Source organism: Staurois parvus, unplaced genomic scaffold, assembly GCF_062004578.1.
Source record: "Staurois parvus isolate SC_StPar_1 unplaced genomic scaffold, SC_StPar_1.0 ptg000025l, whole genome shotgun sequence".
Classification (NCBI taxonomy): Eukaryota; Metazoa; Chordata; class Amphibia; order Anura; family Ranidae; genus Staurois; species Staurois parvus.
The window spans coordinates 5,587,162-5,601,358 of NW_028317821.1; the positions used below are offsets into that span (position 1 = coordinate 5,587,162).

Here is a 14,197-nt window from a genome sequence, read left to right on the forward strand (position 1 = left end):
TCCCCATTGTGTCCATGGATCCAACAGTTATAAGGAAACCATCTTTAATCACATGGCAATATAGTGTGATATTCCAAGTACCCAAATGTTATCAATTAAGAGTACTAAGAACAATAAAAATATATCCAAAGGCAAAACTCAACAGTTTTTTGCCATCTGTGTGTCATTAGCGAAATTTTTCTTTACGCTCTGTCCTTGAGACTAAAAAGGAAGCGAGAGAAAAGCTTTACACGTAATGGATAATACGACTTTTGTTCAAAACTAATACAGTAGCACCCAAATATCAGAATACAAAATATTCACCAAAAAAATAAACTAAATAATGTTACACTGTACCTTGAAACTTATAAAAAATTTTCAACTCCTGCAATAAAGTGAATATAATGAATCATGTGCAATCACCAAAGTGGAGTCTTGTGCTGACGTACTTGCGCCTCAAGGAAAAGCAGTGTCTGGGTTCTTACTGACCTGTCTATTTTTACATTGGAATTGTGAGCACCTTTCTTTTATGACAATAAAGTGACCTAATGGTTTTTCACTATGGAACTTCTGTGTTTATTTTATGCCTTACAGTGGGTGGGGTACCTGGTGGAGCAGACAGTCATACACAGACCCTGTTGACTACCCCAGTGAATTCCTGTAATAACAGAACACCATTTCAAGGGCTTGCTGTATTCTTATTAAGCACATTAGACCTCCTATAAACATGGGGATCTGTCCTCCTGGTAAGCTGCTGACACTTGAACACAAGGAGATCTTCAAGAATTTGAGTGTTATCTGGTCACATTTTGGGTGGAATAAACTGGTGACTTGTGTCATTTATTACTTTTTTATGCACACTGGTGATTGCAGAGCAATACAAAGCAGCATGCTTACACAGTAAAACACAGCACATAGTAGAAACACACACAGCAGAGTTAACCCTTTGATCGACCCAGATGTTAACCCCTTCCTGCCCAGTGCCATTAGTACAGTGTCAGTGCTTTTTATTAGCACTGATCACTGTATTGGTGTCACTGGGGATGTCAATGACACCAAGTCAGTTCTCCCCCAGTGTCAGAATGCCTGCCGCAGTCCAGCTATAAGTCGTTGATCGCCACCATTACTAGTATAAAAAAAAAAAATTCCAGTATATATATCGCCATTTGTAGATGCTATAACTTTCACATGAACCAATTAATTTACACGTATTGGGATTTTTTTTTTCTTAGCAAAGACATGTAGCAGAATACATTTTGGCCGAAATTTATGACGAAATTAGATTTTTTTATTTTGTTTACTGGACATGTTTTATAGCCAAAAATATAGATTTTTTTTTCAAAATTGTTGGGCTTTTTTTTTGCTTATAGAGCAAAAAATAAAAAAAAAGCAGAGGCAATCAAATACCACCAAAAGAAAACTCCATTTGTGGGGAAAAAAGGACATACATTTCATTTGGGTGCAGCGTTGCATGACCGTGCAATTGTCAGTTAAAGTAACGCAGCACTGTATCGCAAAAAATGGCCTAGGTCAGAAAGGGGGGTATATCCTCTGGAGGGCAAGAGGTTAATTTTTAATAGAACAGCTTTAACCTACAGGCTTTGCTGCTGCCTACAGGAAGAATGGACGCTGACAAAGGAACTGTATGCCAGCCCAGAATAACCCCTCCTACCATCAGCATGTAGCAAAGCAATACCGAGAATGTGATCATAACACAAAGTGGGAAGACTTGTGTCTCTCAATAGACTCCAAAAAGAAGTTTTGTTTCAGTGAGCACAAAAACCCTACAACCCCAATTCCAAAAAAAGTTGAGAGACTGGGACGCTAACCAAAATCTACATAAAAGCAGAATGCAATGATTTGCAAAACCCATATTTTATTCACAATAGAAAAAAATCAAACTTTAAAAATGAGAAAATGTACCTTTTTAAGGATAAAAAAAAAAGGTAATCTTTAAATTGTTGGCAGCAACAGATCTCAAATAAGTTGGGACAGGGCAACAAAAAGCTGGCAAAGTAAGTGGTACTAAGAAGGAAGAGTTGGAACAACATTCTGCTAATAAGGTAATTGACAACAGGAACAGGTCAGTAACATGGCTGTGTTTAAAATGAGCATCTTAGACAGTCAGAGGTGGAGATTTACTAAAACTGGTGCACTCAGAATCTTCTGTAGTTGTGCATGGCAGCCAATCAGCTTCTAACTTCAGCTTGTTCAATTAAGCTTTGACAATAAAACCTTAAAACTGATTGGATTCTATGCAGAGCTGCACCTGATTTTGAATGCTCCAGTTTTAGTAAATCTCGCCCAGAGCATCTCAGAAGTAAAGATGGGCAGAGGTTCACCAATCTGTGAAAAGCTGCACCTTAAAAATTGTTGAACAATTTCAGAATAACATTTGTCAGTGTAAAATTGCAAAGAATTTAAATATATTATCATCATCATCATGAGAATCTGGAGAAATCTCTGTGCAAGGGACAAGACCAAAACACAATACTGGATGCCCATGATCTTTGGGCCCTAAAACGGCACTGCATTAAAAACAGGCATCATTCTGTGATGGACACCACTGCATGGGCTCAGGAATACTTCCAAAAAGTATTTGTCTGAACACCATGTCATCCAAACACTGGTAAAGCTCTATCATGCAAAGAAGAAGCCATATCTGAACATGATCCAAAAACACCACCATCTAAAATGTTGCAAAGTGGAAAACTATTCTGTGGTCAGATGAATCAAAATTTTACATTCTTCTTGACAATCATGGAAGCTGCATCCTTTGGACTAAAGAGTAGAGGAACTTTCCATCTTGTTATCAGTACAAAAGCCTGCATCTCTGATTGTATGGAGGTGCATTAGTGCGTATGGAACGGACAGCTTGCACATCTGGTAAGGGACCATCAATGCTGAAAGATATATCCAGATTTTAGGTCAGCATATGTTCTCATCCAAACAACATCTTTTCCAGGGAAGGCCTTGCATATTTCAGTAGGACAATGCTAAACTGCATACATCTATGACAGCCTTTTTTTTGTAAAATGGTACATTTTCTCAGTTTAAACGTTGATATGTTTACTATTGTGAATAAAATATGGGTTTGTGAGATTTGCAAATCACTGCATTCTGTTTCCATGTATATTGTACACAGGGCCCCAACTTTGTTGGAATTAGGATTGTATTTTCTTTTTCATCTATTGAGAAACAAAGAAAGTGTTTAGCCATCAGTCCAACTGAGAGCTAAGCAGCACACCAAGCAATTGCTAACAGGCCCAAGAAAAAAAACAGCAGAAAACTGGGGACTGCCTGCAGCTAAAAAAGCCACCTAAAGGACCTCACATATCATGTAAAATCCTGTTTTGCCATAGGAAATAACACCTTGATCTAGAAGGTTCCAATGGAGATTTGCTAAGCTGCGACTCAAACAGTTCTTGCCCAATGATACTGCCAAAGTGCCCTACACATATGTATTGACATGAGGCACGTATGTAAAATAGGATGAGAAGCTTCCAGGAAACTATTACAACTGAAGTTTAATGCTACAGCCACCTGCTCCATGTGTTCAACAGCAGAAGTGGTTAGATTATGTCCAGTCTGACATGATTTTACTAAATAAAGTTACAGCCAGAACGTGTGAAGCATAGGACTCACCAGAGAACAAGGTTCTAAAAAGTGCTTTCAACTACCTACCCTTGAAAACATACGCATTCTTCACCAGTATAGCAAATGTCCTGTTAAGACAGGGGAAAAAAAAAACAGATCCACAGTGGGAAGGGACCACTTTTGCAAAAAATCGTAACCGACTGATAAAAAAGCCAATAAGCACCCGGGTAAGGGGCAGGGGATAGGGAGGCATATAACTTGTCAGTATGCTGGACTGGAAGAAACAGTTGAAAAAGCTGGTCAAAGGGAAAATCTGTGCGGCCTTAGAAGTTTTAAATGACCCAAGGGTGGACACAACACTGGTAGCAGCAACAGGCTGATCCTCTAGTTTCAGAGTAGTGCGTACTGCATAAATAAGAGCTAAAGCTGTATCCTTTATTTGTGAGTAACAGCATTAGATTGCAACTCCTCAGAGGTAAGCTCATCAGTTAAAGTGTTACTAAACCCACAAGAATAAAATCAGTCTGTATATGCAGTAAAGCATGCTTGTTATACCCACTGTGGAACCTAAGGGGTTAATCCTCTGCATTGTGTAAATAGTCAGTTTGATCCCCTGTTCTTTGATCCTCCCCTTTTTCCGGTGTCCCCCTCTTATCTCCTGATAAGACATATTGTGTGGAGACACTCTGCACATGTTCAGTTTGGTGTGTATTGCTAGAGAGGTTTTTTATTTCTTGGGAGAGTGCACTGTCCAGACAGAAGTCAGGGGTTATGCATCCTCCTAGAGCAAAATGAAAACTCCTCCTACGAGCTTTAACATGTGCTCTGCTGGACACTGATAGAAGTCACAAGACTGCTCTAACTGCTGATGAGAAAAGGAATTTACCATTTTATATTTATAACCTCTTCCCGACCACGCTAAAGCCGAAACACGGCTACAGAGCGATTGTCAAGTTATGGGAAGATGCCCCCTGCGCACCCCCAGCAGCACGCACCCGGCGAGCTGATCACATGTTGTGGTAAATGGCCAATCACAGCGGCCTTTTACCACATGATCAGCTGTGTCCAATGACACAGCAGATCACTGGGTAAATACAGTTGCCGCTTATCGGCTGCACTTTCCTCATGCTGTCACAGCATGAAGAAAGTACTGCCAATAACCAGCAATTGTCAGAGAAGAGATCGGCACTGATGATCAGTGCCCTGATGATCAGTACCCAGCAGTGCCACCCGCCTGTGCCCATCAATGCCGCCCACCTGTGCCCTGCAGTGCCGCCCATCTGTAATTCGCTGTCACGGCAGTCACATGATTGGAAAAGGTCCTGATCGCAAGGGGAGATCGGGACCTTTCCGTGAGACACCGACATGTGCTGGGAGCGCGCATTCTCAGCACATATGTGTTTTCAAATGGTACACAAATATGCGGCCGCTCGGCGTCAAGGACCAGCCGCCGAGAGGCCGCATATTTGCGTACGTTCGGCGTCAAGGGGTTAAAGTGTTAATAAATCCACAACAGTAAAATCAGTCTATGTATGCAGTAAAGCATGCTAGGTATACTCACTGTGGAACCTAAGGAGTTAATCCTGTGTAAAAAGGCCGTTTGAACAAGAGGAGGGGCATAGAAAAGAGGATCAAATGCCCATGTCTGTCTTATCTCCTGATAAGACAGACTGAACCTATAACCACATGCACATGCTCAGTTTGGTGTGTATTGCTAGAGAGGGTTTTTTTTTTCTTGGGAGAGTGCATGTGATCAGCACAGGGCCAATCAGCACTGTCCAGACAGAGTTTCAGGGATTTTGCATCCTCCTAGAGCAGAAAGAAAACTCCTCCTACAAGCTTTAACCAGTGCTCTGCTGAAGTCACAAGACTGCTCTAACTGCTGCTGAGAAAAAGGTATTTAGCAGTTTATATTTGCTAAAATAATTGCATTTCCATGTTGCGTGTACTGTGGGAGACTAGATATAGTGAATGCAGGGTCCTGGGTTTAGTAACACTTTAATATCTTCCATTTGGTTCCGTTTGGGTGATGTGATCCTCTTCTCCCCCACAAAGAAGGATGTGTACTGTTTCAATCTTTTCATGCTAGGTGATCTGATATGGCTTAGTGTTGCATCTCAAGCGTGCATCCTAAGGAAGCAAATGCAGCTAAACACGTTGATCCTATATGCTTATTGTTTGTTCATCATAAACTTAAAAAGACTGTATGATGGTGCTAGACCATGATATTCATTGTTTTTATGTAAAATGTCTATTTTAACTGGATGGATTAATAAATATTTTTTTTTATAGTTTTGTGTTGTATATTTATCTCATTGTGAGGTACATATAAAGTCCCTTTTTTCTGAGCAACATAGTTCCACATTTATGCTTAGGTGTGGTTACTTATGCTTGCTCTTTTATAAAAAATAGGTTAGTCTTTTAACACAGCAGAGCTGTAGAAAAGATGTCCATACTCCTCGAACACTAGCAAAAACTGAAGCATGCTGGTAGTAGGAGGGAGAAGCCTGGCCTACAATATTTTTTTTGCCAGTGCCCAATTCTCCTGTAGGTTGCAGTATAACTCAAATATTAAAGAACTCCTGTTTCCCTTCAACCACTTCCCGTCTGGCCATTTATATACAACAGTGCAGTGGCACTGCAGGGTCGGGTGGCCATTTAAAAACGGCCTCCCTGCACCCTGCTTGTGCGCGCTCCCTCGGAGCATGCAGCACCGCGATTCGGTGCCCACTGTGTCCGGAGGAACACCGATCGTCGGACAGGACCTCTGTGCGAGGTCCCGATCACGTGATCACGGATTGGCCAATCAGTGATCACATGCAGAGTAGTAAACAAGATGTCACTTCTGACATCATAGCTTACTACGTATAAAATCTGTGAATGATCAGAGGTCACATGGTACAAGGCTATTCACAACAGCCTTGTACCATGTGACAAGCTGTGACCAATCACAGCTCACACAGTATTTCTCAATGGCTGCAAGAATGCAGCTAGAGAGGAGAAAAGATTGCTTTTACAGCCTTTATGGGTGTAAAAGTAATCAGTGTAAAAAAAAAAAAAAAAAAAAAAAATCATCACCCCCCACAAGTAGCACAGTGTCACCATGGTGACACTACTGCTAGGGTGACAGTATGTAAAAAAACACAATAATATAAAAAAAAAAAGTAAAAAAAAAAATGTTTAAAAATTATAATTTTTGGTTATAAATTAATTTGTTTTTTTTTTACTAAAAAGATAACGGAATGCATTTTGGCCAAGACTTATGATGAAATACTATTTATTTGCAAAATTTTATAAGAAAAACACTTTTTTTCAAAATTTTTGGACTTTTTCATTTACATACCAAAAAAAATAAAAATCCCAGTGGTGAATAAATACCACCAAAATAAAGCTTTATCTGTCTCAAAAAAAATGGTAAAGAATATATATGGGTAGTGTTGCATGACCGCGCAATTGTCATTCAAAGTGTGATAGCACTGAAAGCTGAAAATTGGCCTGGACAGGAAGGAGGTAAAAGTGTCTGGACTGGAAGTGGTTAATGGGTGAGAAAAAAATCCCATCTTAGACAGTTGCCACAGGATAACAGACACATTGCCCAGCCAAAGGAGGGTATAACAGTCAGTGAACTAATCTTTTCAATTTATTTAATGTAATCCTGGTAGCACATTTCTTATATCATAGTTTTCATGTCTGTTATCAGCACTGCGTTCTGGCATAAAACAAGACAATTCACAGTCTGACACTTCTGGTGTACCAGGGAGATAATGTAAGGAAATAAAAAAAAAAAAATAATTGCTGAGAGGAAAGGCTGGACAATTCAAGTGTGGAAATACAGATTACCAAAAATGCCCATTGGTGACTGGTTCTCTTTAAGGCTTTGGAGTGTCAAATTTTATAGTTCAGTGTGTGGCACCAGGTTACACCAGCAGGTGTCAGAGCAGGTGAAACATCAAATTACATCTCTCTCACTGAAAATGGAAGATGTAAGTAACACATGGACGGGTCCATTTTTCTTATACCAAGGAAATCTATCTCTAGAAAAAATAAATTGTACTCTTTACATGAATTTTGTCAGAGTGAAGCCTAGCTCTTCCAGTGTAAATTAGAACATTACCCCAAATTTATTTTGATCACATTACATGTAAATGCATTATTAGCATGAGATGTTTTTCATCTCTGTTACTCTCATGCTTGGAATGTCAATTTTAAGATGGAAGTGCAAAAACAAAACTGTATTGCACTAGGTTTGTATGGAGTTAACTGAGCAAATTCACTGTGGAATATTCTTTTAATATTTCAAGAACAAGCAGCCTAATAATAATTATTTCGACTTTGCTTTATAGACAACTTAAGTGCATGGTAATTACAGCACTGCTGCTTTCTACCCCAGTGAGCATGCATAGTAATTACTAGGGAAACAAGCAGAAAATGCTGCTGTCCAAACTGCACCACTCTTCTTTCTGCCAAGCTAAAAATAATAACCATCAACAGGGACTGTAGTAAAAATAAAGACAATGTGAAGTGTAGCAGTAGCTTTGTCTGTGAGAAGATTTACATACTTTAAGTGTGCAGTCATAGGAACAGGTGGCCAGCAGGCAAGGAGAGTTTCCATTGGTGAATTGGCAGCATGTGACCTGCTCTGAGTGCTCCGAATACTCCCTTATGAGCTTCCCGGTCAATGCGTTCCAAATCTGGATGAAATAGAAAAAGACTATAGGATGAAGTGTGTTGACTTCAGGCACTTGAATAATATCAAAGGTCTAGATCATGCAAGTGGATTTTATGTAGTTATATGATCCTGATGATAGGGTGTTCACATAAACATTATTAGCCATAAAGCAACGTATCAGAATAATTCATAATATAAGCATTAGAGAGAATGTTTTGAGGTCTTAAAAATACAATATTCTCTTTCTTCATTATGGTCATAACAAAAAAATGGTAAATATGAAAAATTGCACATTAATATTATGTAGTCTTCTATTCAGCCAGCAGGTCGAGCTTAAGAGCCCATTCACACTTGTGTGACTTGTCATGCAACTTTGGGGTCCAAAGTTGCATGACAAGTCGCATCCCATGTTTCCCTATGACTACCATCCATATCTGTGTGACTTCAAGTCACAGCGACTTGAAAGTAGTTCCTGCACTACTTTGGTCCGACCTTTCATACGACTTGAGGGCTATAGAGTTCAATGTGAACCCTCAAACGTCGCATGAAAGTCACACCTGAATATTATACATGCAACTTGTGTGCGACTTTGTACAGCAGAAACAATAATCCTTGGTCAAAGCCAAAGTTGCACTCGTCCAAAGTCACATCAAAGTTGCAATGAAAAATTGCACGATTTTGAAGTCGCACATGTGTGAATGGAGCCTTTGTATCTTTTTCACATCATTAGCATTTTGTCCAAAAGATAATACAGTGCATCCAGAAAGTATTCACAGCGCTTAACTTTTGCTACATTTTGTTATGTTACAGCCTTATTCCAAAATGGACATTCTACAAACAATACCCCATAATGACAACGTGAAAGAAGTTTGTTTTGAAATCTTTGCAATTTATTGTAAATAAAAAACGAAGAAAAAAAAAACAAAACACATGTACAGAAGTTTACAGCCTTTGCCATGACACTCAAAATTGAGCTCTGGTGCATCCTCTTCCAACTGATCATCCTTGAGCCAATCATGTCCTCCTTGAGAATGACCATGGGTATCTGCTGAGCTTACGAGGTACCAAAAGACATCGTATTGTTAACTGTATAGAGTGAAATGGAACAGTCTTACCTAGCGCAAGCCCTGGAGGCATGGTTATAGTGCAAAGGAACAACAGCAGTCAAACAATACTGATTTCAGAAACATACTGTTACATTATTATAATACAGTCGTTTTCAGACACTTGGGAATTTTCTGTATAAATATGTTAAGAGATTATTAATGGTTTTTCCTGTCTGTTTGAAAAAAGAAAAAAAAAAAAAAAAAAAAAGATATATCTGACATTTCCACTTGCTTTTTGAAGGTAGCTATGCTAGCTCTGCATGGTCTTACTGTAGGGATAGCATAGCCACCCTCGGTGCGTTCTTGTAGGTTCTTATGCAATGTACCAACACAGCTGATGTTGGCCCACAGCACCTCCTAGAATTAAAGCTGTCTCTTAGTTCTGTCTCTCCCTCATCCAGTCTGAGTGCTGCTGTACAAGAGTTATCAAGAGACTAATAACTCGTCAAATTAGGCACTAGATGCATTTACAGTGTCACTAAACCCAAAATGTATTTTTCCCTTTAGCTCTAGAAGTATAACTAAAAGGGAAAACCTTTTCTTTAAGTTTTTACAAGAGCAGAGATGGATTAGAACACGTCAGGTTTTTATTGCTACCTCTGCCCCCATTAAGGAACTACTCCCTCTATATTTCTCCTGTTTATCATTATCATTGGGTTGTCCCCAAATGATCTTCCCCAGAAGATATCCCCGTTAGAGGGGATATCTTCCAACGGGGACACCAATTCTGGTGACCTGGGAGCCCCAAGGGATTCCATGAATTTGCGGGGATTTCCTCTCACTTCATGTTTTGGGTATGTGACAGGAATTGAAGGTAAGTCTCCCCAGTGGGACACAGATGGCAAAAAAACCTGACAGGGGTTTTGCCTCTATTTCTACTTAAAACTATGTTCCCTAATTATGTGCGATAAGCATTTCTTTAAAAAATAGGTTAGCATAGAGTAATCATATTTGTATTGGCGTTTGTGTCCCTGTTAGGGAGATTCACCCTATTAGGCCTGTTTACCAATATCACCAAAAGTGGAAGCAAAAGAAAATCCCAAATTTTGGGTTGTCCCAAAATAGTGCGTAAATATTCCAATGGCGAGACCAGTTCTGGTGACCTTGGTGACAACCGGGGATTCCCTCACTTTAGAGGGATTTTCTCTCACTTTTTGTTTAGGCTATGGGACAGGGAACTGAAAAGAAATATTCCCATTGGGATGGTAAAATAAAGCTTACAGGTGTTAAAAACGGTCTCTAAAATGAAAAAAGCTTTAAGTTTAGTTCTACTTTAATCACAAAAAAAAGTGTTTACTGGTTACAATTGAAAAAACACTGAACTCCTAAACAAAAAAAAAAAAAAAGTAAGACACCGTGCCAATGTTCTGGGTAAGGACTTTTAAAAGTAAAAACCTAAATCCACCCAAGCTTCTGTATCAAGAATGCAAATTTCACTCAGTGCTTTAAGTACAAAAAACTATTTTCATTGTAAGCCTACCTAGGACCAATGCAGCTTTTACCAGTTCTAGCATTACGCATTCATGGTTCCCTATTGGAATACTGCAATTGTGCTGGCAATAGACTGGCCAGTTTCTATTTTCTCTGAGTTTTCCCTCAATCCTTATGACACAACATCTGTAATATCCTCATATCCTTTCCCAGTAACAATAGTCCCCAAGACAAATAGTGAGGTTAGAACTCCTCAAAAGGAACAGAGACAGCAGTAAATACATAACAGGGGCTATAAACCTCCTCTCTAACCATAATCAAATAGTGCTTGTGCTTTATCTTTTAAAAATAAAATATAGAAAGGGTTAAAGCTTCTGTTACTTTGGCTGAAGTTATACTTGAATGTACATTCATTCTCAAAATATACTGTACATTATGTTATCTTTATAAAATAAAAAAAAAAGCACTGAATACCAGAACCTGTCCTCATCCCAACTGTCATGCAAGGGGGATGAAATAGAATGCTTTGTTACCCAAGTGCTTGGACAGCTTGTAAATATTGAGGGAGTGATAAGAAGAAGATGTATTAGGAAATTACACAACAGGGTGCCAATGCTTGTACCTTAAGACTCTAAGACTCAAAAAAAGTTGGCTGAAGAAGACAATTCAGGATTCGGCAAATAAACAGAGAGGCTCAGCTAAAAGTAACATGTCCCCTCAACTACTTTTATGTGCCTTCTGTTAGAGCAAATTTAATAAAAAAAGCTTTTTTAAGCTCCAATTTGTTCTAGCTGAATTCTACAGAAGGCCAAGGACCCCTCTGTTTTTGCTCAGGTAACAGCGCTCAGACCTGGCCCAGTGCTACAATGTGGCGGGAAGAGGATGGGATCACATTCTTACATCTCCCAAGCTATATATTGCTCCGAGGGGAGGACACTGTAAGTGTCCCGAAACACAATCTATACACCACTTAGAAAAAAGAACTATATCTGTGATCAAGTTAGATCTGTCTGTCTTTTGACACAAAAGTTCATCCCTCTGCCGTACAGGTAAACACTTGCTATATTAACTTTTCATTTACTTTTGTCTCATTAATCGCATGCTTTATACATCAGTGTGCTAATTCAGAAAGTTACTTTGTTTCTTTCCACTACCTGATTGATTTTGTTGTGCTTATAGGATAAGTTCACTATTCCACAAAAAATAATGAATGAAAGGTTAAAAAAATGTGAAATTATTATTTGTGTTAGGAGCCTATAAAACATTGTACCAGCAATCAGCATGGTTGATGTCATGCAGGTCTCCTGCACAGTCAGTATATCTGTTTGCTCCTACATCCCATACAGGCAAGCCTATACTTGCTGAAAGGAAGAATCAATGAACACTTAGGACTCCAACCTGACAGCCGCTAGTTCATTGAGGACTACACGCCAACATCTGCTAAGGCTGTCGGGACTTGTAGTCCATTCATTCACAGAACTCTACAAATGAATGACGGGGCCGTGTGGGTGGACCTCTGCAGCTGGGTCCACCCACATGGGTGCGTCATTCATTCGCAGTGTTCTGTGAATGAATGGACTACAAGTCCCGACAGAGCCCTAGTGGCTATTTTTGAAATCTGACAGCTAGTACGTGGAGCTTCTCCCTGTACTTCTGTCGGGGGGTATTCAGAAGGTGGCCTGCTGCAGGATCGGGAACATGTTACATGTTCCAGCTTAAAACAGGTAGAACGTGTAACATGTTTCCAAAGGAGAACTTCTCCTTTAACTATATCTTTACCTCTAATTTTTCCCCTATGTAACTGGGCAGAGGTCTGGCTTCACCCAGTGATGCATTGTAGGAGGAAGAATGAGTCATGTGCCCTCCCACAGCTTTAAAGCAGAACTCCACCCAAAAGGGGAAGTTCTGCCGCTTTAAGGCCTCCTCTCCCGCTCCTCTTTTTGGCATTCTTTTTGGAAAGGGGGGGGGGGGGGGAGGTTAGGTGATCCCAGCGGAAGTTCTCCTTTCCCCTCCCTCACCGCAGTCTTCTGGGACATGTCACAAGTGTGCAGTGGGCACCTGGCTGTGAAGTCGCAAACAGCTGGGTGCAAGCAGTTAAAATGTTGGTGGTCCCTGGCACCATCTCGGGTGACCACAGCGCTGGATCCGGGGACAGGTGAGTTTGTTTACTAAAAGTCGGTAGCTGCTGACTTTTAAGTTTTACAAAAGTGACTGGAACTTGCTGAATAATTCACTTATCTTTGGGTGGTCAAACAGGATGTCAGAGGAGCAAAAAGAAGGTAAGAATAAGCAGTGGACAGGCTATTAAATGAATCTGTAACTTCATCCTGCATGAGCAAAGGGAGAATGAGCATGTGCACTAGCTGCCAACACTGCTCTTGAAAATCACCGACTGCATTGGGGACATGAACTGAATGGGGGATAGAGAACAGGAGGATCGATCAGGTTTTTGCAGAATACAGAACACGAATCCCATAGTGACTGAGTATGAACAACATGTAATACAGCATTTGTGGATAGCTTTTAAAGGATAAGTTCACCTTTCATAACATGTTACACCCATATTCAGGGTGTAACATGTTATGATCAGACAGTCCCCCGCTACCCACTTTGACAGGAAATCTAGCAGGGGATCTTCTCCCCCCCTTGCTAGATGTCAAATTAAACAAAAAACGTGGTCGTGCAGGGCTCTGGCCACGTCATTCATTCACTGTTTTCTGTGAATGAGAAACTACAAGTCCCGACAGCCTTAGCGGCTGTTGGTTTGTAGTTCTCAATGAACTACCACAGGGCTGTGGAGCTCCGTGGTAGTTCACTGAATCTTCCTGTCAGTATATCTGGTTGCTCATACATGCTGTACAGGCAAGCAGCTATACTGACAGATCTGCAGAAGACCTGCATGGCAATATTCTTTGTTGAAATGCCTTACAGGCTCATGCAACAAAGAATATTAAAATGCCCATTTTTTTGGCTGCAAAGAAAGGTGCATTTATTATTTTTAGCATAACGGTGAACTTATCCTTTAATGATGTGGATTTAGTGAGACTTTCAGTTTAATGATAGGTTCACTTTAAATCAAGTAAAATTATAATGGCAGCTACTTCTAGTCAATGGGGGTTTATGAACAGATTTACGATATACCAAAATATTTATCTATAATATTTATCTTTAATGTCAGTTTTTTCCATCATATGCTACATGCTCAGTTTGAATTGTCCAGATTTGTGTACCCGTGGATTTTAAATGTGGCTCTGTGATAAAGATGAAGACAGAAGGTGGAAGCGAGGCACACTGGAACCCATCAATCATAATCATGGATTAAGCCCCAAGGGTGGGGCGAAACACGGCAGAGGGGTGTAGTCAGGAGAAGTTTAGGCTGAAGCCGTATCTTAACATTTCTGTATAGTGGCTGGGT

General features: G+C 40.0%; 1 protein-coding gene across 2 annotated transcripts in view; it reads right to left on the bottom strand.

The window, feature by feature from the left end:
* The window catches only part of APAF1 (apoptotic peptidase activating factor 1), a 137,957-nt gene that overhangs the window by 52,343 nt on the left and 71,417 nt on the right, over positions 1-14,197 (bottom strand). For both annotated transcript variants that reach the window (XM_089694103.1, XM_089694111.1), the window contains exon 15: positions 8,136-8,267. In XM_089694103.1, coding sequence (XP_089550229.1) covers positions 8,136-8,267 — 132 coding nt within the window. The remainder of the gene's footprint in view (positions 1-8,135; positions 8,268-14,197) is intronic.